The sequence below is a fragment of the Alexandromys fortis genome, unplaced genomic scaffold (assembly GCF_014885135.2).
Source record: "Alexandromys fortis isolate MF-2015 unplaced genomic scaffold, M_Fortis_MF-2015_v1.1 scaffold_288, whole genome shotgun sequence".
NCBI lineage: Eukaryota > Metazoa > Chordata > Mammalia > Rodentia > Cricetidae > Alexandromys > Alexandromys fortis.
In genome coordinates, this window is record NW_026068171.1 from 663,808 (window position 1) to 688,901 (window position 25,094).

At 41.8% G+C, this 25,094-nt stretch overlaps 1 protein-coding gene across 1 annotated transcript; it reads left to right on the top strand.

The window, feature by feature from the left end:
- Nucleotides 1–1,052: 1,052 nt before the first annotated feature.
- On the top strand, nucleotides 1,053–12,081 carry Rbmx2 (RNA binding motif protein X-linked 2). Its single transcript, XM_050128376.1, is given in 7 exon segments — nucleotides 1,053–1,164; nucleotides 1,343–1,458; nucleotides 3,595–3,646; nucleotides 6,495–6,624; nucleotides 10,230–10,315; nucleotides 10,317–10,411; nucleotides 10,928–12,081. Coding segments are annotated over 7 exon segments (984 nt in total). The 5' UTR covers nucleotides 1,053–1,159; the 3' UTR covers nucleotides 11,428–12,081.
- Nucleotides 12,082–25,094: the final 13,013 nt, after the last annotated feature.

The window sequence follows — 25,094 nt, forward strand, 5'->3', positions numbered from 1 at the left end:
GGCCTGACCTGATTGGGACAAGCAGAGCACTTCAAACTACTCAAAATGTAAAAGATTAATTAGTTTTATTCATGTGCATGTATGTCTGTGCATGCCGTGTGTGTGCAGGTACCTACAGAGGCTGGAGGAGAAGGATGGTTCTTTTGAAACTGGAGTTGTGGGTTGCCTGTTGTGGGTGCTGGGAGCTGAATACAGGTCCTCCAGAAGATTACCAAATAGTTGTAACCACTGAGCAGTATCTCCAGACCTTCAAGCTAGCTAATTGCTTTGGAGGGCAGTTTCTCCCTCTGTAAAATGGGGATAATAACTGTTAGGTGTTTGAGTTCTTGGGGTTGTTGGGAGGGTAGAGATTGGATGAAAATGGTTCAGTTCTACAGGGATCCGGCTGGGGAAAGGGAAGCAGAAGCCCAGCCCCTGGGAGGGAGAGGTTTAGGGTAGGCGCGGAGTGAGGAGTGCTGGTGGGAGTCACAGGTACTGAGTGAGACCTAACAGAGATAGCCTGTATAAGTTGTCTACCCCATCATTCAGCGCTTGTTCACTATCTTCTCAATTGATAAATACTAATTTGACAATATTAATTTCCGCTTGCTGGTGGAAAGAGGCCACATTTCTTACATAAATCTGTGGGTATTTAATTCAGTTTGTAGAGCAACACCGGTCCATCCTTAATATTGGGGCAGGAAACAATATTTAGCATCTCATAGCTATCTCCTTTACTTTTCCACTGTTTTCGTCCTGAAAAGGGACGCTTTGAGGGACTGTTTCTGAGCAGCTACCCGAGAGGAAAAGAACAGGGCTTTAGATTAAGAGATAGAGCTGGGACTTACAGACCCCGGAGCAGACACACTACCTCATTCAGAAAACGTTTAAAGCTAAATCAAATAATGCCTTATCCAGAAAGCCAAGGATCCCGCCCCTGCTTACATCACAAAAGGAAGCAGCGAATAACTTGGGAACTATTTGCCCCGGGAGCAAAGATTACTAAGCGTGAGAAAGCGCTTCCGCGCTACTGCGCAGAAGCTAGTAGCAGGGAACTTCCAGCGGAAGTTCCGCCTCGAGTTCTGCAGGCTCCAATCTGAGCTGGGAGATCGGGTTGCGTGCGCTCTTGTAGCTTCACCCGGAAGCTGATGGCTTGAGCGAGGAGCGCCAAGGCGCGAATATGAAGTAAGGCTTTAGTTTCTCTGTGGAAAGGGGAGTGGGATACGGATGGTCGCCCACAAAGACGGTGACCGGTCCTCGCCGGGGTGGTAGGGCCTTCATGGCCTCGGGGCGGGAGAAGATCGGGATCTAGAAGGTAGGCTATGAGGAAAGCTGCATAACGTCTTTCATTTCTCCCGCGCAGCCCTTTAACCAAGGTGAAGCTGATCAACGAACTGAACGAGCGAGAGGTTCAGCTCGGGGTGGCAGAAAAGGTGTCTTGGCACTCGGAATACAAGGACAGCGCCTGGATTTTTCTTGGTGAGGTCCACAGTTTTCTCTAACAGTGCTGTTCAAAGTCGCTGCGCCCCCGCTCCGGGTATTTTGCGCCTCTGGTCATCACTTCTGACCAGTCTAGTCACCCACACTCTTGTAGCTTGTCTGCCCACAGGTCCGTTTTTTATTTTTTATTTTTACTCGTCCATCTTAAGTTGTCTTAAAAACCAGTGCTTTTAAGGATTGTTATTTACTTAAAATCTTGCCACTTGGCTGCTGAAACACAGTTAACTCCACAATGAACCCATAATGATATCAAAGAAACTGAGGTGCAGGCAGGTTCATAGAGTTCTTTAAGGTCACACACTGCTGCACTGGAAACTGTAAGATTAGTGCTTATTATCTCATGTTTACTATCTGTCTTTCCTCAGAATTATTTTTTTCCTCTGATTGACCTTTGCTTCTAGTCCTTTGCTGTATTGCTAGGCATCAGGACAAACATTAGCCAGCGTGGAAGACACTGAGGGCGGACTCCCCACTCAAAATCAGCTCCACTCCTGCTTAAGATTTAAAATGCCACCTGAAAAAGGGGGTGGTATCACGGTTTGTTCTTTAAGGGAAAGCTACTTCTCCTGATGAAAAGAATACCGTCTGTATTACACCCTTGACCCTGGGTGGCTATGGGACATTCTAAGCAAACCTAAGTACTACGTACTAATGTGTCCCTTCCTTAAGACTTAATCCAACCGGGTTTAAGATCATCTGGCTAGCCGGGCAATGGTGGCGCATGCCTTTAATCCCAGCACTCGGGAGGCAGAGGCAGGCGGATCTCTGTGAGTTCGAGACCAGCCTGGTCTACAAGAGCTAGTTCCAGGACAGGAACCAAAAGCTACAGAGAAACCCTGTCTCGAAAATCAAAAAAAACAAAACAAAAAGATCATCTGGCTAGGAGTCGCCTGCCAGGAAAGCTCATTCACCTGAAGACATGGGAAGAAAAACTATCCCATTAATAAAGCAGTGCCCTTATACACCCGAGGAGTGTTTGCCGAGATTGCTATTAAGTCTACCTGCTGTTCTGATTTCTAACTTATCTACCCGCTTCCCTTATATCCCTTCTTTGGATACTGACTGAAATCCTGAGCGTGCTTGCCCCAACACACTAGACTTCCTTATTTCAAATCTAAAGGCTCTGCTGTTCCCTTGCAGCCGCTTCTCAGCCTCCATTTCTGAGCATGCCTGCCTGCCTGACCCTCTAATTCAGTAGGCACGGCAACATATTTCTTATTTCCCTCCTCCCAGTAGCTGGTGTAACTGACGACTTGCTGGACCTTAAGCTTCTTCCTTAATCTTTTTTTTAAAAAATATATTTATTTATTTTTACTTAAAAATTTCTACCTCCTCCCCTCCTCCCATTTCCCTCCCTCTCCCTCTATCCCCCTCCCCCTCCCTCTCCAGTCCATCCTTAGTCCATCCTTAATCTGTTTTAAAATTACTAGCGAGACTAAGAACCTGCAAAGGGGACCTGTTACGTCTCTGGTAACAGTATTACTATTCTGTGTTCACTTTATGACTTTTGAAAGAGTCTGTTCCACTAGATATTGTGTTAAGCACTTTCTATGCACAGGTTTGTATCTGTGACATTCCCGTGAGGCAAGTATACTGATGACCCCTGTCTACACATGAGGGGAAAGTCCTGGAGGTGAATGCATAACAGCTTTTTTATGTCTATAATTCCTAGTTTGTGTGTAGCTGAGCATAAAGGCATATTTGAACTCAGTGTTTGTGAGATATGAGTCTTTTGCAGGAAATGATCTGCTTTATAGGATTTTGGTTGTGAGGACTGAATGATAAGATTCATTTGGTAAGTGGTGACTCCTTTCCACTCAGAATTAATCACTTTTATTCCTTTTTTTTTTTTTTTTTTGAGACAGTATCATTATGTAGCTCTTGCTGTTCGGGAACACACTATGTAGACCAGGCTTGCCTCAAACTCAGAGATCCGAGAGTTACTTTTCCTCTGGACTATTGTCACCTTCCTCACTCTGTCATGGTATGAGGCTGATTTTTGTGAGCTCAAGGCTTACTGACTCTGCAACTCCAGCATCTGTTAGTGCATAGTATGCAGTAAACACTTGATTAATGCTTGCTGAACTGGACTGTGCTTTTTTTTTTCTTTCCTAGGAGGGCTTCCTTATGAACTGACAGAAGGAGACATCATCTGTGTGTTCTCACAGTAAGTCTTCTTTCATTCCCTGCCTTCTGGGTACACAGAGCACTTTGCTTCTGTAGTTTATTTTTGTATTGCCAAAAAGGTATTACACCTCTGACACCGGTAGAAGAAGCTGAAGTAGGAGGATCACCATGAGTTTGAGGCCTGCCTAGGCTACAAAATATATTCTTTCTAGGTCAGCCTGTACTACAGAGTAAGACCTTGTCTCAAAAAGCCACCAACTTTCATTCTAGGCTGAATGACATCCCTGCATGAGGAAGGCTAGAGCTTTGATCAGTCCCAGGATAGATAAGGTTCCAGAACATTAGCACGTGGGAGATCCCAGAGCTTGGAACTTTTAGAGGCTGTCTGGGGGACTCTAGCCCACTTCTGTTAAGTTTTTACTGAACCTTGTTCAGCATGGGCTTGCATTGGAATAAAGTGGAATTCCCAGGAGGGTGCAGTGCCAGGGCCCCTTGACCTTATCTGTGTGGCATTGTAGAATTAGGGCAAAGCACTGAAAAATTGGGCAAAACAGACATAGTTTTAGCCTGGTATGTTTTATCAGCATTGCTGCATTGCTGTCTGAAATGATTTTACTAATTTCTGCTTTCACTTAAATGCCTATTTATCCAAATCCTTTTTTTTTCCCTTTTGATAAAGGGTTTCTTGGTGTAGCCCTAGCTGTGCTGGAACTTCCTATCCTGTTACTTTACTGTTTATTTTTGTCATTGTTTATCATTGTTTATTAAACATCGATGCTGTTTAATTTTCTCTTTTTTTCAACAATAAAATGTTTTTATTACATTATTAAAATTATTATGTATCCCACTCTTAGTTTGCTAAAAAAATCAGATTTTTTTTATTTATTAAAGATTTCTGTCTCTTCCCCACTGCCGCCTCCCCTTTCCCTCCCCCTCCCCCAATCAAGTCCCCCTCCCTCGTCAGCGTATATATTCTGCAAGCAGATACTTTTCCATTTCTTGTATCTATTTATCTAATTGTATTGGCTATAGCTCCATTATATTGTCAAATAGTTCTCAACCTTTGTTGAATCACATTTACTATTTTGCACTAAGATTCTAAATTTTGGATTAGAGTGTGTGTGTGTGTATAAAGTCATGTAACATATATCAATTCCCATTTTATTTTCTGATTTTTTTTATTTATAAAGCATATTTAGAATTCGTTTTAGAAGAAGTAAGGTAGGCTATTTTTGTATTCAATTAATTTTTGCTTTGATCTTTATTAAAGCCTGTCTTTATTAGGTTAGTTTTATTTTATATTCATTCTTTTTAAGGAGTCAAATTATTCAAGGTTACAGATTTTCCTGAGTGTAGCTTCTAGAAATTTTCATGTATTTTAAATTTTTTGTTAGTTTTTAAGTGATATACACTTGACATTTTAAATTTTGTTTAATTTTTCTTTCATCTAGCTATTACCTAAGAGAATAGATTTCAAGTTCAGGTTAGTGGGAAGTTTTCTTTTTAATTTTTTTTTTAAATTTTATGTGTATGGGTATTTTACTTGCATGTATGTCTGTACTATTACTATGTAAGTGCCCAGGCACAGAAGAGGATACCAGACTCTTACTGATGGTCATGAGCCTCCAAGTGGGCGCTTAGGAAGTGAACCTGGGTCCTCTAGGAAGAACAACCAGTGCTCTTAGCCATTGAGTCATCTCTTTAGCTGCAGTAGCAGGTTTTGTTTAAAATATTATTTCTAGTTTCATCACACTAATTGGTAAGTATATACTGTAGATTTTTAGAGTTTATTTTTAACTAGGTTTTGTTTTGTTTTGTTTTGTTTTTCGAGGCAGGGTTTCTCTGTAGCTTTGGAGTCTGTCCTGGCACTTGCTCTGTAGTCCAGGCTCACCTCAAATTCACAGAGATCCGCCTGCCTTTGCCTCCCGAGTGCTGGGATTAAAGGCGTGCGCCACCACTGCCTGGCTATTTTTAACTAAATTATATATATATGTGGTTGTGTGCACATGTGTTTGTGTGAGTGTGAGTATGCACTGTAGAATCAATCCAGAGGCATCGGAGTCCCCCGGAGCTACAGAGGTTGTGAGACACCTGGCTTGGATAATGGGAACTAGATTTGGGTTTTCTGCAAGAGCAGTAGGTGCTCTTAACTGCTGAGCTGCCTTTTTTTTTTTTTTAAAGAAGCTTTAGTGCTTATTGATATTTATTTCTGGACCTTACAAATAGTGAATTTAATTTGTTTCATGAATTCTTGAAAATAATTTATATCATTATACACTTCAAAAATACCTATATGTTTCCTAGTCAGACATTAGTGGATTATTGGTAATTATTTTTATTTGATATTAATTCATCTAGTCTTATTTTTGTCAACTTTGTTTTAAACGTAAAAATCTCTGATAAGTGTCTGTTTGTTTTGTGTAGCCCTGGCTGACCTGAAAATCGAAATATAAATTAGTCTGTCTGGCCTCAAACTTATGGAGATCTGCTTACCTCTGCCTTCACCCACATTTTTGATTCATGAGTTATGTTTTTTTTTTCAGTGCAAAATAACTTAGTCAGTTTCATTTAATGCATTCATTTTGGCCTTGTTATATTCTTTTTTTTTTTTTTTTGCTTTTTCAAGACAGGGTTTCTCTGTGGTTTTGGAGCCTGTCCTGGAACCAGGCTGGTCTCGAACTCACAGAGATCCGCCTGCCTCTTCCTCCCAAGTGCTGGGATTAAAGGCGTGCGCCACCACTGCCCGGCTGTTATATTCTTATTTAACTTTTTCTTTTCAACCTACTGGGTCATCTTAATTGATTTCTCCTGTACTGAGTATTTGAATTTTGTTTCAGTATGAAGATTTTTGCATTTTAAATGAATAATACATTTTATAAACTCAACAGATATGGGGAGATTGTCAACATTAATCTTGTGAGAGACAAGAAACCTGGGAAATCCAATCAATTCTGTTTCCTGTGCTATGAAGATCAGAGGAGCACAGTTCTGGCTGTTGACAATTTTAATGGAATTAAGGTAAATATGCTTACTGTGCAGGATTTGGCTGGACTTCTCCTGTGTACAAGGTAGGCTTCATTCTTTTTTTTGCTTGTTGTTTACAGGTGCCGAAAAAGTCCTGGTCAGCTGGATGTATTGTGGGGGTTGTAGAGGTGCCTAGACACACTGAATAGGGAATGATTCCAGGAAACCATTTTCTGGCTCATGCATCTGCCGGGACTTATTCTTTTTCCCTATGTGTTAGCAAACTGTCATTCCAGAAACATGGGTACTATGCCCCCTTATCTGGAGGATGTTTTTCTTACACACATTTTCCATCTGTTCTAATGCATTAGAGACTGGAAACCCTGCTCTTGGATATTGTGCTGTGCTAGAGAACCGGGGGCTTCATCAGGGCTTTAGGAGCTAAGACAAACATCTGTATTTAATATATGATTCTAGTGACTTAACTTATTGGCTCTTGGAAACTCTTTACTTAAATCTGCTGACCAATTCTATAAAAATAGGCCATTCTGGAATTTTAAGGGAATGACCTTCAGAAGAAGTTGTCATCAAAGGAAAATTGCTTTTTTTAAAAAAAAAAAAGTATCAAAATGAGAAATAGAATGGATGACAGAAGCTTCTCAGGTTTAAAGGCACACGTAAAAATGTAGTCTTGGAATGGAACAGTAAAACTGAAATTCCGCGTTCAGATGCTGTTACATAGAAGTGTATCTACTTGAAAATAGACTGTTTATAAAGCAAAGGGTACATTTTATTGTTGTTCACCTGCACAACTATAGTCTATAGTCCAATAATCAGTGGAAACTGAAAGGTCCTGTGTGGCAGGAGTAGAAAAAGATAGGAGAGCTTAAGAAAAAAAGGAAGTAAAAAGATAATCATGGAACTAAATTTCAAGCTCCCACAGTGATGCTCATGGGAGTCTGATGGGACCATGTATCTGAGTAGCAAGTGAGAATCACGTCAATCTTCTGCCTTTAGGCAAAAAAATAAATATATGGGGGAAAAAAAACAGAAGGGAAGGGAGTAGTAACACACATTAATGCCGTACCAAATGAGTTCTTACATTCGGAGTAGTTGAATATTTGTAATTGACATTAATAATAGTGTCTTGTCATTTGAACATTACTATTAGAAACTTAGGCGACAAGTTGTTTAATTAGAAAAGTAGTAAAGAATGGCTCTTTGGTCACATCAGACTGTATAAGTTATCCTTCAGAAGAGGGTAGCTATAAATTAGGAAAGAGGGTCTAGATATTTCATTCTCATTTTTATCATTTTCCAAAGACTCACTAAAAACAGAATGATCCCATTTTCTTTTCTTCCTGACCCCTTGCCATTCTGCAGTTTCCCCTTGACTTACCCAATCTTTAACAGTGATAGTTTGCTGCCTCTAAACAGAGCATTCAAATGAATTCGCTTAGCCAATGACTTCTGTGAAGTTGCCTTTTCTTTTTTTTGTAAAAAAATATTTATTTATTTATTATGTATACAATTTTCTGTCTGTGTGTATGCCTGAAGGCCAGAAGAGGGCGCCAGATCTCTTTACAGATGGTTGTGAGCCATCATGTGGGTGCTGGGAATCGAACTTGGGCCCTTTGGAAGAGCAGGCAATGCTCTTAACCTCTGAGCCATCTCTCCAGCTCCTGAAGTTGCCTTTTCTAGTGGCGTTATTACTGTTATTACTCAGTGATGCACAGATGTGGTATTTGCCCTACTGGCAGGCAAGCAAAGGTCTGGTAAAGAATGATAGATAACCTGCTATTTCTTTAAGGAGCGCCAAAGACTTATGCTTTACTCTGTTTTGGTTTTAGAGGAAATAGTAGCCATTTTCATTATGAAATCTGGTAGTATTTGTAAGTTGATTGTACTGTGTAGATGTCTAAAGTTAACTGTAAGGTTAGCTGGCCTTATAAAATGTAATGAAAATTCGTCAGTTTCTCTAAACCAGTAAATATCATCCTTGACAATATTTGTTTAAGCAACTCACTCTCCCTTCTGGGGTTATCTTGATGGAATAGTACCTTCTGTGTTTTTCTGTGCTCTCACCTGTGCCTACAGGACAATGTATTTCACTATGGTCAAGTCATGGGGCTAGGAATTTTTCCTGAGCTTGAGACTTGTGAGAAATAGTTAACTGTAGTTAATACCTGTTCAGCTATGTTCAGGGTCAGCTTACTTTCACTAAAGGGGATTCATGTGCTCCTATTTATATGTACAAATGGTGATAAAATGAAATTTTACCATATTCTCCATTTGGGCTTTTAAAACTCAAGTAAAGATTTCAATATGTAAAATCTTGTGTAAAAATCATCTGTAATGATTTATACTTTATTAAAAGATGGCCTAATTAGTTTTAAGGAAGAATTATCAACCTTGCAAATAAATTACAGTTTATTTACACTAAAAAGAAAAAAGGAAGTAAAGGTAGGAATATAGTTCAGTGATACTCAGTGCTGGAGTCTTCTCCGGTATATATGAGACCCTTAGTTCAGTACCATTCCCTCAACAAAAGAACTTTGTTCCCTTGGGCTGAGTTTGCCTCCTGATTACTTTGTTGAAAAAGCAGCTGTTACAAATCACAACCCCAAAGAACTTAGACAACAATGAGGAAACTAAGAGAGACTTACATAGATCTAATTTACATGGGAGGTAGGAAATGACAAGATCTCCTGAGTAAATTGGGAGCATGGGGACCTTGGGGGAGGATTGAAGCGGGGAGAGGAGAGGCAGAGAGGGGAGCATAGAAAAATGTAGAGCTCAATAAAAATCAATAAAAAAAGAAAAAGCAGCTGTAACATCAGATTTCATGTTCTAGTCCTCATGCTTTTCTATGACATGTTGTTTTCTTGTTAAATGTTGTGTATAACTTTGTGTATATGTGTATTCATGCGTGAGCACATATAGGTGGACAGCATCAGCATCATCTCTCAAGGTCTGCCTACATTTTCCTCTTCCTCCTTTTTTTGAGACAAGATTTCTCACTTGTCTGGAACTTGTCAAGTAGGCAGGGTTGCTTTGACTGTGAGCTCCAGCAGTCTTCCTGTCTCTGCCTCCCATTGCTGGAATTACAAGTGTGTGCTACCACACCCAGATTGTGTGCGCTTTTAGGATTAACCTCGGGTTCTTATTCTTACAAGGCAAGTGCTTTAACAACTGTATTATTTCCCTATCCTTATAGATAATCAACTGTGCTTTAAATCCTAAATTCTCATAGACTTTCTTGATGATGTGCTTTAGGGTAGTACTTCTGAGTGTTTTTGAACTTCATGATACATGCAGGACATGAAGAAATTTGCATAGTCCCCGTAGTATATCAAGGGAAACTCTGGTCACAGTTGCCCCAGAGATCTCACCTACCCTAGGCCCCATTCAGCTGTGTATTATTAGCTATAATATATATATGAGTATATATATATATTACGTATATATATTTACATATATATGTATGCTATAACATAGCATATATATATATATGCTATAACATACCAGTTGAGCATGTTCTCTTTTATGGTTTTCCTATTTAAGGTAATGGATATGATTCAAACCTGAGTCTCTGTAGTTTGGTTCAGAGAGTTGGATGCTGGGGCTGTCTTTGTTAAAACATTTCTGGTCTTGCTTAGATCAAAGGAAGGACTATCCGCGTGGACCATGTGTCAAACTACCGGGCTCCTCAGGAATCAGAAGATGTGGATGACGTGACCAGAGAGCCAGGAGAAGGGCTGTGGTGCTAATATGCCTCCATTAAGTTCTCCTGAGGTCTCTGAAGATGAAGATGGCAAACCCACAAAAAAGCACAAAAAAGGTGGAGTGCTCAAACTCAGGAGAAGATTCTGGGTAGTCTTAGTGTCTTCTTTTCCAGCATGCATAGATAGTCAGTAATTCACTCTTATGTGGAAAAAGGGAAGGTGTGAGAATCCTTATTTTAATTGAGAAAGCATATGTTTCTGAGGAAGGAAGGATACTTGTAGGGGCTGAATTATGTCTCCCTAAGTTGATATATTGCCATCCTTAACTCTTCTGTATCTCAAAATGAGATTGTATTTGGAGATACAGCCCTTTTGTGTGGGGTTGTTTTGTACAACTTGACTTATCAGGGCTAACAGATATCCAGTTTGATTCTGGGAGACATTTTTCCCTGGAGGCATAACCTGTGACTGCTTCCTGCTGCTGCCTGGGATGTTTTTCACATGCATATTCTCCATCTGCTAGCATGGGAACATTTTGGAATGTCTCAGTTTTATGTGATCTACTGAGAGAAGAAAGGCACATTTTAAAGAGATTTCTTTGTTTTCTTTTGCTTATTGATTTCCCTGCGCAGACAAAAAAGAGAAAAAGAAAAAGAAAGAAAAAGAGAAGACTGAACGCAGGGAACTAGCAGAACCGCCTTCCTGCTCTTTGTCCTCCAGCAGCAAGACAGCAAAGGAAAAGGATGACCATGGCCCAAAGAAGCACAGCAGCAAGAACTCAGAGAAAGCCCAGAAGTCTGAATCCAGAGAGGGAAAGAAGAACCAACCAGACTCCCCTGATGTCAGGAGTTCCTTCCATGGTAGAGCAGAGGATCCTGAGTGGGAGCCAAAGAAAGAGAAACCCAAGCACGAGTATAAGTCCTCGAGCAGGAGGGAGGGAGAAGAAAAGAATAGAAATAAGGATAGAGGGAGGAGCTCAGGTGCTGCTTTTTCCAGCAGGCATGGTGGGCACTCTGAAGGGCGGAGTCATAGAAGCAGAAGTAGGAGTCCGGATAAGTCCCATAGGCATAAAAAGCATAGGCACTCCCGGGAGCGGGAGTCCTTCCATGCCAGTGACCGTAGACATTACTGAAGCCTGTGCCATCAAAATTAAGAATTTTCTTGTATAAATATCAGATTCTCTTTGTTGTTGATATTCCTCTATATAAAGTTTTGCAGACTGAATTTTTTCAATCCCTTACATGGCAGACTTGCTCAGAAGGCTTTAGTTTCAATAGCTAGATACCTTGGATTTTAAAACTACACCAACACCATCCACTGTCCCTCGAAAATAGTTGGCACTGGCCAGAGTATGTGGCTAAAATTTGGTTTATAGACTTGGCCCTTAAACCCATAGACCTGATTTGTGATTGCTAGCAAAGGCAAAGAAGGCAATGCTGAGTTCTGGTCTTCATGTTAGACATTTAGAGCCCAGTACTGTAGGACCTTACAGATGGCAGGCACAATTGCAGAGAGCTGCAGCTTCTGAGGTTTGGACAGCTTAATGTGGATGTGATAGGATTCTTAAGACCAGCCAGTTCCCTCCCCATTACATCTCTTTTCTGTTTGCAGGGATGGAACCCAGGGTTTGTACATGCTAGAGAAGTGAGTCAGCTATATCCCAGTTCTCTTTATTTTGTTTGTGGCTTTTAATGGTTACATTATCTCTTTATGCATTTTTTCTTTGTAACTTATTTATTTGTATTGAGATAAATACATATAAAATAAAAGTAACAATTTTAAGCAATTCAGTGGCATTTAGTAATACAGTGTTGGACTAAAACCATTTTCATGTAGTTCTAAATTGTTTATATCTTTCTCTATTGTCTCTAAAAATCATAAATGGGCTTTTGATTTTATGGATTCACCTATTGCTTACTGTTCTCATTTCTGTGACCAATTTCAGGATCCCTGATGAAAGCAGTTTAAGGAAGGGTTTGTTTTCTTGTGTTTGTATGCTTGTGGAGGCTACTGACAACTTGTGTCTTTCACTTTCCTCATTTCTTTTGAGACAGTATCTCTTCCTCCCCTGAGAGATGTTTGGGGTAGAGCAACTTGTCCGACTGGCATATCCTTGGGTTCGTCCTACCTCTTTTCCTCACCCAGCACTAGGGGTACAGGTATCTAGGTGCTGTTTAGCAAGCACTTTTGATGGAGGAGGTGGCAGTGGAGAGCCAGAGTCCCCACCTTGGCAGTGGCCATGACCGCTGCAGTTTCAACCCAGAAGGCCTCTGCTCCCCACTAGCCGTCCTTGTCCCCTGTGCAACTGAGAGGGTGGCCACTGCCAAGGCGGAGATTCCAAGTTGCAACCGCTGCCTCCCCCACCCTGAGGTCTGGGCTAGCTCAGTTGATAGAGCATGAGACTCTTAATCTCAGGGTCGTGGGTTCAAGCTCTGTGTTGGGCACCAGGTTATGATGTAGATGTTTCAACTGGGGCTGGGTACCCTATGGTCAGTTCTCTGCATTTTGACGAGTTCCTACTTTGTGTAATTATCTCTGCTGTGAAAAGAAGCTTCTAGGATAAGGGGTGAGAGCTACACTAATATGTGTATGAAGTATTTAGAACACAGTTAGGAATTACATTGGGTTAGGAAAGTGGTAATTGTAGTTTAATATCCACGACCTCATTAGCCGTGGATGGCTGACTAGGATTATAGTACTAGGCATAGGCATGATTTCCCTTCTGTGGAGTGGACCTAAGTCCAGTTAGACAGCTGTTGGTTACCCCCAATATGTAAGTGCCACTAGTGAACCTTTAGGGGTAACTCGCTACACAGATTTGTAGTGCACGTAATGCTCGCTTCGTCGTGCATTGTAGGTGTCACAGCTGCGTGGGATTATTGATTGCTTCCTCCCTTGGCAGCTTGCTAATAGCTTTTGGTGCTACTGAAGCTAGTCTTCCAGGGAGGAGGCTTTCAGGTCAGATCAAACTCAAATCCCGTGAGTGCAGTGTCCAAAGTAGGTGGTGCCTTCACAATAGAGACTGACTTTCAACTTCATGGAGGCAACCAAGGGCCACAGCAATAACCTATATTGTTTGGGGGAGTCTCTTGGACTCCTGACCAACAACTGGAAAAGAGATTTCTCATGCCTGGTACTTGGATTTTTATTAGATAGCCTAGGGCTCTTTTTAAAATTCTCTCCTTTTATTGAAAATATCCTGATTACAGTCTCTGCTCCCTCTACTCCTCCAAGTTCCTGCCCACCTCTGCCTCCCATCTGCATCCACTTCCTTTCTGTATCTCATTAGAAAACAAGCAGGCATTTAAGGGACAACAATAATAAAATGAAATATAAGATACAACAAAAATAACACATTGGAATTGTACAAAACAACCAGAAGGAAGAGTTCATGAGAAGGCAAAAGAAACAAAGACCCACTCATTTGCACACTCAGGATTCCCATAAAAATGCTAAACTGGAAGCCATAATATATACACAAATGACCTGGTGTAGACCCATGCAGGTCCTGTGCATGCTGCCTCAGTCTCTGGGTTCATATGCGCTTTGCTCATGTTGATTTAGAGGGCCTTGTTTTCTTGGTGTCCTCCATCACCTCTGGCTCTTACGCTCTTTCTGACTCCTTTTCCACAGGTTCCCTGAGCCCTAGGGTGTCATGGGGTATCCACCAGAGAAGACTGCCAAGAAGAGAAGACTGAGTTTAAGCCAATAGAAAGTCTTTATTTGCTGGCCAGTGACTACACTGGCTGTTCAGGATCCCAGTGTAGCACCCACCTTTCTCAGGGTGAGCGTTTTAAGTACAAAAAAACATATTCTGGGTTAATATACTTCAGTTAACAAGCCTAAAGCAGAACTACAGAAGCCAAAAAGCAAGGTTAGTACATTTAGAGCCTTTTCCCAAAAGCTGTTGTTTTCATTTTCGTAGGTGGGCTAACTATGTGCTGAATTTTACAGTCTGAATGATACTTCTATCATGGTGTTAGTATTGCTAAGGTCTAGGACCCTGTTACATTCCCCAATGGTCTTAGTGAATGGGTCAAATCATGGACTTACTCTGCTCTAAATCGTGTAGTTGGTCCTAAGGAATATTAATTTTAATGAACTAATATGTAATTGGCCATATAGTTTAACATGCAGGGCCCTAGCATTAATCCAATCGGAATGAGAATTAAAGGCCCAGTCAGTGCTGATGGCAGAGTAGGTAGCCAGGGGGACCAAGAGAACAGAAACTGGTATCAATTATCTCATTTATATCTTTGCCTCTTTTGCTTTTTAAGATTTTTCCCCAACCATGGCAAGATTTTCTCTAATTACTCCTGATCAATTGGCTTAGAAATACAAGCTTCTCCCGAAGTCATTCATAGTTTCCTTTATCCCATGAGAGATAAGTCTAAGCCTCTCCAATTTTGTAGGACCATTTCTATAAGGGAATCTAACTGTTGCTTTCATTCAGAAATGAAATCTTTTAATACCTCTAGGTCCAGATCAACCTGTCTACTTACTTTGGCAAGTATCAAAAAGGCATATTTAGTCAAACCATTAGGACATGCCCACCAAGTAGCCTCAGGGGATAGATAATATGGTTGTTGTCCAGAAGAATTAACCCTTAAGGCAGAATAGCAGGCATCAGAAGAAGGGGAAGTGCCTAGATTAAAGGTTTTGGATAGTAGACCTGTTTCAGCCTCTTGTAAATCCTCTAATGTTAATTTGGGGTGGCCCTAGTCCTAGTGAGTTTTGTCAGTGGACTGACAGGCTGATTAGTTCCTATCCCTATGTAGTCTGGTGGCGTGTGTGTGTGTGTGTGTGTGTGTGTGTGTGTGTGTGTGTGTGTAGTCTAAGTAACCAGCAATCCTTGCTGATTTCAGACTGGGAATTATTAACTCTGTCCCCAGGGTCGCTTCCTGTGGCATAGAGTCTGACTCCCCAGGTTTTCCCTGTTTTTTAAAGTCCAGAATCTTTGTTATGGAATTTCCAGATTTTTAATTTTATGGCCATTGGATTACATTTTTCTATTGTGCATTTCTTGGGAGGGGGATTTTTTCTGTATAGTCATCTGTATGTTTTAAGGAAGCCTCTGTTTTACAACCCTAATTTTTGCAATGGAAGCTTCCTTGTTCCTGGCAACTAAGGGGCCCAGCCTCAGGGCGTGCATAGAATCGTAAGCTCTGTATTCCTATCTCAAAAGATAAACTTCCATATCTTTCCTTTTTTTCCAGTGTAACCAGACATTAAAGTTCAAGACAGAATATGGGTTGCTCGTCTTCAGACACATTAGCTATCACCACCCCTGAGGGCAGTGGGAATTAGACCTGACCCTGTATTTATACCAAACATAAGACCCAGGAGGACATAGAGGGCAGAGAGAGGAAGGGCCTTACATCTAATGAAGCCTTAATTTTCATGGGTCCATAGTCTGGAGACATTCCATTTGGCTGCATCCGTGACTTATTTTGACCTGGGTATAGTGGATCTATGATGTAATGCCAGCTCTCTTCACAGCTGTAGGAATGGAGAGAATCACCATGTAGAGTCCTTTTCAAGTTGGTTTCAGTGCTCCTTTGGGTACCTGCTTGACCCAGACAGTATCACTAGACTGAACAAGGGGAAACTGATGGTGAACTCAGGTCAGTTTAGTCTTTTGGATAGTCGCTGAATATCTTTTATTCAAGAACTGGAGGGGCTGTAGTGACTTGAGAAAGGAATAGTTAGAGAGTTCTGGCAACTGCTGGTCTCAGAGCCTGGGAAACAGTGGGGGAGGTCTTCTAAACATAATCACATAGTGGGCAAATTCCACCCTCTATGGGACTCAGCAGGCCCAAAACAAAGGAAGGAGGTCTATTCATCTTTTACTGAACTCTGATGATAGTTTTGTTAGGGTTAATGTGCTATGTTTTTTTTTTTTTAACCTGCAAAGGAAGGAGGTCTATTCATCTTTTACTGAACTCTGATGATAGTTTTGTTAGGGTTAATGTGCTATGTTTTTTTTTTTTTAACCTGCCTAGAATTCTGAGGTCTGTATGCACAATAAAGTTCTCAATCTGTGTCTAAAGCTTCAGCTATTAGTTGAGAGTTGTGGTGATCTGATTGAAAATGACCCCCATAGACTCATAGGGAGTGGCATTTGTAGAGGTGTGGCCTTGCTAGAGAAGTGTGGCCTTGTTTGAGGAAATGTGTCACTGGGGGTAGGCTTTGAGGTTTCAGAAGCTCAATCCAGGCCTAGTGGTTCACTGTCTCTTCCTGCTGCCCGTGGATCCAGATGTAGAACTCTAAGCTACCTCTCCAGCACCATGTCTGTCTTCATGCCTCCATGCTTCCTGCCATGATGATAATGGACTAAATTTCTGAATTGTAAGGCAGCCCAAGTTAAATGTTTTCCTTTATAAGAGTTGCCATGGTCATGGTGTCTCTTTTTTTTTCCTTAAATATTTATTTATTTATTTATTTATTTATTTATTTATTTATTTAGTATATAATGTTCTGTCTGTGTGTATTCCTGAAGGCCAGAAGAGGGCACCAGACCTCATTACAGATGGTTGTGAGCCACCATGTGGTTGCTGGGAATTGAACTCAGGACCTTTGGAAGCAGGCAATGCTCTTAACCACTGAGCCATCTCTCCAGCCCCCTCATGGTGTCTCTTCACAGCAATAGAAACCCTAACTAAGACGAGGTTTTAGCTATGGAAGCCAAGCCAATGTTGGACCCCATTGTTAAGAGGAGGCCAAATGAGGGAACCAGTTCCTGGAGGAGCTTTTTAGCTACTATTTGAGCAGTTTCAGTCTGTGGGCAGAACGCCTCTACCCCCTCAAAACAGGTATCTATAAAAACTAGCAAGTACTTCTATTCTCCCCAGCAGGCTGGATCTTGGTGAAATAAGTTTTCCCAGAGTTCTCTGGAGGGCTGGCCTCCCATTTAGACCCTCCCTGGGTAAGGGCTCTCTGTTTGGGATTTAAGTGAGCACAAACCTGACATCTGACTGAGACATACTGTGCTAGGCTGTTCAGTCTAGGCATAGCCTGCCTTGGTCTGAACAACTCAGAAAGTTTTGTAGATCCCAGATGAGTAGCCTGCTAGGGGTCAGTTACCAGAGTTCTGCCAGTTGTTTCTCAGAGAATGATCTTTCCCTCTGGTATCCTCCATCAAGGTGTGTTTGAGCTCCACTTTTTCCATTTGCATCACCATTTCCTCTTAGTTGTACCATGGAGTCTCAGGAAGCACTGGGTTGGGGTATGCTATCAGAATTTCAATAGGCCCCAGGGGTCATAGGGCAGCTAAGTCAGTTGTCCATTACCTTTTACCTCAGGGGAGTCATCTTTTTGATGTTCTTGGCAGTAGAGCAGTGGAAGATAGTAATTCATAGTAGAAGCCAGATAGCCTCTAGTAGGGTCAATATTTTGTTTTGTTTTTAATGTCCTTTTCCCCAACAGGGAAAAGCCCTCTTTCTCTCAGACTGTAGACATGCTTGGCAGTGAAAGCACAGTAACTGTCCAGTATATGGTGGTAGACTTTTCTTTTCCCCATCTGAGAGCCTGTGTCAGATCTATCAGTTCTGCTTTCTGGGCTGAGGTACCTGGCTTGGGCCCAAATCGTTTTGGTTAAAGTAACTATTGCAGCTCCCACATTCCTGATTTCATCTGTTGTCATGTGATAGTTAAGGATGAGCACCTGTGGGTTGTCATCAGGCAAGAGAGTCATAGCAGGATTTCTGGCAGTGGGTTTCTCAAGCCAGACTTGACGGTGGTTCAGAAATGGGGCCTGGTACTGGGTCACATGGGCACAGACTGCCACTGTTCTGGTGTTCTGGAGGAGGGCCTCAGTGGCTTAAGGTACTGTGAGTTATAAGATCCTGATCCCTGACTCAGAGTTAACTTTGATTTTTGTGTATTTTTATTCGACTAGCAGTAAGCCAGGCATAGTGGTGAGTATCTTTAATCCCAGCCCTTGGGAGGCAGAGGCAGGAGGTTCTCTGTGAGTTCAAGGCCAGGCTGGTCTACATAGTGAGTTCCAGGACAGCCAGGGCTGCATAGTGAGACCCTGTCTTGAAACAAACAAACAAAAAAGACAAATTAGTAGCTGCACATTTCTTAGACAGGTGAACCCTCCCGTGGCTACAGGATATAATGGTTTAGACAGGTATGTCACAGAGCATTTCTATGGCCCCAAGGTTTGGGTTGAAACCCCATTTCTAATGTCTTTTGTTTCATGGACAAACAGATGAAAAGGTTTTGAAACATCTGGAAGTGCTAGGGTTGGAGCCAAAGTCAAAGCTGTTTTTAAAATTTCAAGTGCCTTTTTGTTTCAGTCTAGATTGCACCTCTCTACTGAGGCCTTGCTGTTTCTCAAACTCCAGTATTCGACGCAGCAATACCTAGTAGCATCTAGAAACTCTTCTCACACCTGTCTCTTAGTCTTTGGAGGTGGGGTCTGAATGATGGCAGCAGTCCTACGCTGAGGCAGGCCTCTTGCCCTAAGGGCATTTTTTACATCTTTTCAGAGAATGGTTGGTTTTGAGTAGTTTTGTAATTATACAGATATTGGTTGAAATGGAGACATAAATCATGAAAGAGTAAGAGGTGGGTCTTCCTCTTTCACCTTCCCCGGGATTGCTTAGAGCAGGCAGGTTAGTGTAGGAGGTAATGCTTACCTCAGGGAACTATTTTCCCCCTCCCTGTGTTCATTCTGCTTAGATACCAGGAAGTCCTGGATGAGAAGAGTTGTTGAATTTTGTCAAATGTTTATTTTTCAGCATCTAATGAAATGATCATATGGTTTTTTCCTTTCCGCTTATTTATATGATGAGTTACATTGATAGATTTTCGTATATTGAACCAGCCCTGCATCTCTGGGATGAAGCCTACTTGATCATAATGGATAATTTTTCTAATGTGTTCTTGGATTCGGTTTGCCAGTATTTTGTTGAGGATTTTTGCGTCTATGTTCATGAGTGAGATTGGCCTGTAATTCTCTTTCTTGGTGGAGTCTTTGTGTGGTTTTGGTATCAGAGTAACTGTAGTTTCATAAAAGGAATTTGGTAATGACTCTTCTGTTTCTATATTGTGAAATACCTTAAGGAGTATAGGTATTAGGTCTTGGAAGTTTTGGTAGAATTCCGCATTGAAACCATCTGGTCCTGGGCTCTTTTTGGTAGGGAGGTTTTTTTTTTTTTTTATAACAGCTTCTAATTCTTCGCGACTAACAGGTCTATTTAGATTGTCCACCTGGTCCTGGTTTAACTTTGGTATGGCATTTATCTAAAAAAGTGTCCATTTCTTTTAGATTTTCCAGTTTTGTAGCATACAGGCTTTTGTAGTAAGATCTAATGATTCTCTGAATTTTCCCTGTGTCTATGGTTATGTCCCCCTTTTCATTTCTGATCTTATTAATTTGCATATTCTCTCTGCCCTTTGATTAGTTTGGATAGGGGTTTATCAATCTTGTTGATTTTCTCCAGGAACCAGGTTTTTGTTTCATTGATTCTTTGGATTGTTTTCTGTGTTTCTATTTTGTTGATTTCAGCCCTCAGTTTGATTATTTCCAGTCTTCTACTCCTCCTAGGTGAGTCTGCTTCTTTTTTTTCTAGAGCTTTCAGATGGGCTGTTAAGTCTCCAATGTGTGCCTTCTCTGTTTTCTTTAAGTGGGCACTTAGTGCTATGAACTTTCCTCTCAGGACTGCTTTCATAGTGTCCCATAAGTTTGAGTAGGTTGTTTCTTTATTTTCATTGAATTCAAGGAAGACTTTAATTTCTTTCTTTATTTCTTCCTTGATCCAGGTGTGGTTCAGTAGTTGACTGTTCAGTTTCCATGAGTTTGTAGGCTTTCTGGGGGTAGGGTTGTTGTTGAATTCTAACTTTAATCCATGGTGATCTGATAAGATACAGGTGGTTACTAATATGTTTTTGTACCTGTGGAAGTTTGCTTTGTTACCGAGTATGTGGTCAATTTTCGAGAAGGTTCCATGAGCTGCAGAGAAGAAGGTATATTCTTTCCGATTTGGGTGGAATATTCTATAGATGTCTGTCAAGTCCAATTGATTCATTACCTCCATTAATTCTCTTAGTTCTCTGTTAGGTTTCTGTCTGATTGACCTGTCCATTGGTGAGAGAGGAGTGTTGAAGTCTCCCACTATTAGTGTGTGCGGTTTGATGGCTGCCTTGAGTTTTAGTAATGTTTCTTTTACGTATGTGGGTGCTTTTATATTAGGGGCGTAGATATTCAGGATTGAGACTTCCTCTTGATGAATTGATCCTGTTATGAGTATAAAATGTCCCTCTCCATCTCTTCTGATTGATTTAAGTTTGAAGTCAAGTTTGTTAGAAATTAGTATGGCCACACCTGCTTGTTTCTTAGGTCCATTTGCTTGATAAGCCTTTTCCCAGCCCTTTACTCTGAGTAGGTGCCTGTCTCTGTGTTTGAGGTGTGTTTCTTGTAAACAGCAGAATGTTGGATCCTGATTTCGTATCCAATCTCTTAGCCTGTGCCTTTTTATAGGTGAGTTGAGCCCATTGACATTAAGTGATATTAATGACCAGGGGATGTTAACTCCGGTCACTTCTTTAGTAGTAGAGTTCGTGTGCGTCCCTTCTTTGAGTTGCGCTGGTGACGGGTCTCTAGATGTCTGAGTTATTGTGGTCATTGTTGGACTCCTTGGTTAGAGATTTTCCTTCTATTACTTTCTGTAAGGCTGGGTTTGTGGCTACGTATTGTTTAAATTTGTTTTTATCCTGGAAAATTTTGTTTTCTCCATTTATGGTGAATGAAAGCTTGGCTGGGTATAGTAGTCTGGGCTTGCATCCATGGTCTCTTAGTTTTTGCAGTACATCTATCCAGGACCTTCTGGCTTTCATGGTTTCCATAGAGAAGTCAGGTGTAAGTCTGATAGGTTTACCTTTGTAAGTAACTTGGCCTTTTTCCTTTGCGGCTCTTAATATTCTTTCTTTATTCTGTATGTTTTGTGTTTTGATTATTATATGGCGGGGGGTTTTTTTTTTTTTTTGATCCAGCCTATTCGGTGTTCTGTATGCTTCTTGAACCTTCATAGGTACATCTTTCTTTAGGTTGGGAAAGTTTTCTTCTATAATTTTATTAAATATATTTTCTGGGCCGTTGAGTTGCACCTCTTCTCCTTCTTCTACTCCAATTATTCTTAGGTTTGGTCTTTTTATTGTGTCCCATATTTCCTGAATGTTTTGTGATGAGAATTTGTTGGTTTTGCTGTTTTCTTTGATCAGTGTGTTTATTTTCTCTATGGTATCTTCAGTATCTGATATTCTTTCTTCTATCTCTTGTATTCTGTTGGTAGTACTTGTCTCTGTAGTTCCTGTTCGTTTACCCAGATTTTCCATCTCCAACCTTCCCTCGCTTTGTGTTTTCTTCATTACTTCCATTTCATTCTTCAGGTCTTGAACTGCTTCCCTTACCTGTTTGATTGCTTTTTCTTGTTTCTCTTGGTTTTCTTGGGTATCTTTGAGCGATTTATTCATTTCCTCTACCTTTTTGTTTGTAATCTCTAATTGTTTATGGCAGTTTTTCACCTCCTGCTTAAGGTCTTCTATTATTTTCATATAATTCACTTTTGAGTCGATTTCTTCTAATTCTTCTGGAGTAGGGTGTACAATTCTTCTTATTTTGGGATCCCTGGATTCTGCTGATGTCATGTTGCCTTTCAGGTTGTTGGAGGAAGTCTTGCATTGGTGCCTTCCCATCTCCTCCTTCAAATGGAGCCAGGAGAGGCCTGATGTCTTGGTCCAGTCTTTGCTATGACTGAGTCTCTGGGTGTATCTCTTCAGTGTAGAAGCAGGGAGCGTCCTGTCGAGCTGGAACTCCTCAGCACCCAAACATGGACAACTGGTAGTCCAATGACCCGCGGACAAAAAGGAGGAACTAGGGGGGCAGGGCAGGGACGAGTAGAACACAGGACTACCCTGCCTCACAAGTTGAAGGTGCGTGTGCTCCCTTTCAGGGGTCCTTGAGGCCTGACATGTAGGCAGGCACTCACCGCTCTGGGTTGGAAGCCTTAGTGTAGGAGCAGAAAACTGTTCCTGAGCAAAGGACCTTGCAGAAAACGCAGGCCTGGAGGGGGGGGGGTCGTGTGTAAGAAAAACAGCCCTGCAGAATTAGCTGAGGGAGGGGGGTTTGTGCTCTCTTCCGGGACAATCGCCCCTGGATAGCACACACTCACCCATCCAGATGGAACTCCTCAGCATCTAAACAGGGCCGCCTGGTAGCCCAGTGATCCGGGGACAGAAGGAAGGACGGGGCAGGCAGTGCAGGATCCAGGAGAACACAGGAGCCCCTGGGGCACAGGCTGAGGGTGCCCGGGCTCCCTTACAGGGGACCTTGAGGCTCACTGCTCTGGGTGGGTTATGGATGCAAGCCCAATGTCTCTCCTGGTGCCCGGATCTGATCTCCTTGCTGCTTGGGTGGCTCGTAAACAAAGGGCCTACCTTACTTGCTGCAGGCAGGCTATTGAGACAAAGGAGCTACCACCCTCCAGGTTGCCCTCCCGATTCGGATTCGGTCCCAGCGCCTGAACAGGCTGAGCTGGGAGGTGTTATGTGGTCAAAGAGGGGAGGGAGTCAGACGGAGGGGGGCGAGGGTTGTGGATGCAAGCTGCGTGGGATAGGAAGAGAGAGGAGGTATTGGGCAGTATAGCCCCTGCAGGATGACCAGGAAGTGTAGGAGGGATGAGGAAAGTCTGAGTTCCCTGTCCAGGGCTGCTGCTGCGGTCAGAAACTCACTCACCCCAATGATGTCTCTCCTGATGCCCGGATCGGATCTCTAGAGAACAAGTCTTAAGTTGTGTGTGTGTCACCAGAGAATAAACTATTGGTCAATAAAGGGAAACAAAATTGGCAAAAACACATAGAAAGACACACAGAGACACACATGAACAGAGAGACACAACAAAAACAACCAGGGGTGGCCACTATACATTCATACACCTGAACAGATAGGAGAAAATCTAGTGGTATTTCACGTGGATTCTGGATATAGGATCAGTAGCAGCATCCAACCTCTATGTGTCCAATCAGAAAGTGCCTTAATCAGATTTACCTCCAGAAGTGAGAGACCCAGTGACTTTCTATTTTATTTTATTTTATTTTATTTTGAGACAGGGTTTCTTTGTAGCTTTGGAGCTTGTTCTGGAACTAGCTCTTGTAGACCAGGCTGGCCTCTGCCTCTTGAGTGCTGGGATTAAAGGCATGGGCCACCACAGCCTGGTATGACTTCATAATTTGTTTCCTTTGGGGGCAGAGGTGCCAGGCTCCTCCAAAGCATTAGGCAACAATTGATAAAATGGAATCCTGGGGCGCTAGAACATCTCAGGTTGTGTACCCCATAGGAGTCCCCAAACCACCACACTCTTCCTTGATCTGAGGGACTCTAAGACCTCTGGTGTCTCAAGGTCTGGTTGTCTCTAGGGATCTCAGTGGAACCCCCAGAAATGTTTTGGGTCATCCACCAGAGAAGACTGCTTAGACATGCTTTTAGTCAATAGAAAGTCTTGGTAAGGGCTGGAGAGATGGCTCAGAGGTTAAGAGCACTAGCTGCTTGTAAATGAAGTTTCTGTCCTGTTTTTTTTTGTTTGTTTGTTTGTTTTTGTTTTTTTGTAAATGGCCTGGCCCCACAGCCATTCAGTTCCAAAGAAATACACAGAGGCTTATATTAATTATAAATTGGTTGGCTTATTAGCTCATGCTTATTATTAACTAGCACTTACAACTTAAATTAACCCATAATTCTTGTCCATGATAGCTATGTAGCTTGGTACCTTTTATCAGTGAGGCATTCTCGTCTTGCTTCCTCTGCATCTGGCTGGTGACTGCCAACTGAGCTTTTCCTCTTCCCAGAATTCTCCTAGTCTAGTCACCCCACCTATACTTCCTGCCTGGCTACTGGCCAATCAGCGTTTTATTAAACTAATATGAGTGACAAATCTTTACAAGGTACAAGAGCATTATTCCACAGCAGATCTATCTGTCTCTGCCTCCTAAGTGCTGGGATTAAAGATGTGTGCCACCACACCCAACTATTCTCTTTCTTTTTAAAAGGACTTTCTCTATACTTTTTCTCTCCCAAGCCTACGTATAATTTTAAAAACACTGCAAACCATTTAGAGGTCTTTAATGTATATCTCTCTTTTTCTGACCACATGAGTCTTTAATTTGCTAAACAACTTGGCTAGGATTAAAGCCACGGCTTTGGCAGCTGGATCTGCCCCACTCCTTGGCTTCCTGAGAATTAGCTTCATGGTAGAGATACTGGCAGGAGCTGTGTTTTTTATTACATCTCGCTGGAGTTTCTAGGTCCATGCCACCACCAAGAAGTCTGATGCCAGCTGCTCATAAACATCATTTAAGGTTTTTGTGGCAGGGCCCCTTAAAAGAGTTGTGAGGTGTTTGCTGCTAACACTGAATCAGGAAACCTCTCTTAAAGGAGATGAGCTTGCCTCTAGCGAACAGAGCCTACCTGAGAAAATGCTGCTACCAAGAAGCTATGCTTAGTTCTGTTCTTTTGTGTCTAGAATTTCTTCCCAAGCTCTCTCAGATTTTATGTGGATGTAGTTGCCCTACATTGGCTCCATTTGTAAACAGAAGATCCTGTCCCACCTGGTCCCAGCTGCTCTTAGAGAGGTCCTGAGTTCAATTACCATCAACTATATGGTGGTTCAAAACCATCTGTAATGAGATCTAGTGTTTCCTTTTGATGTGAAAGCAGACATGCAGGCAGAACACTGTATACATAATAAATAAATAAATAAATAAATAAATAAAATATTAAAAAAAAGAAGGGGAGGGATT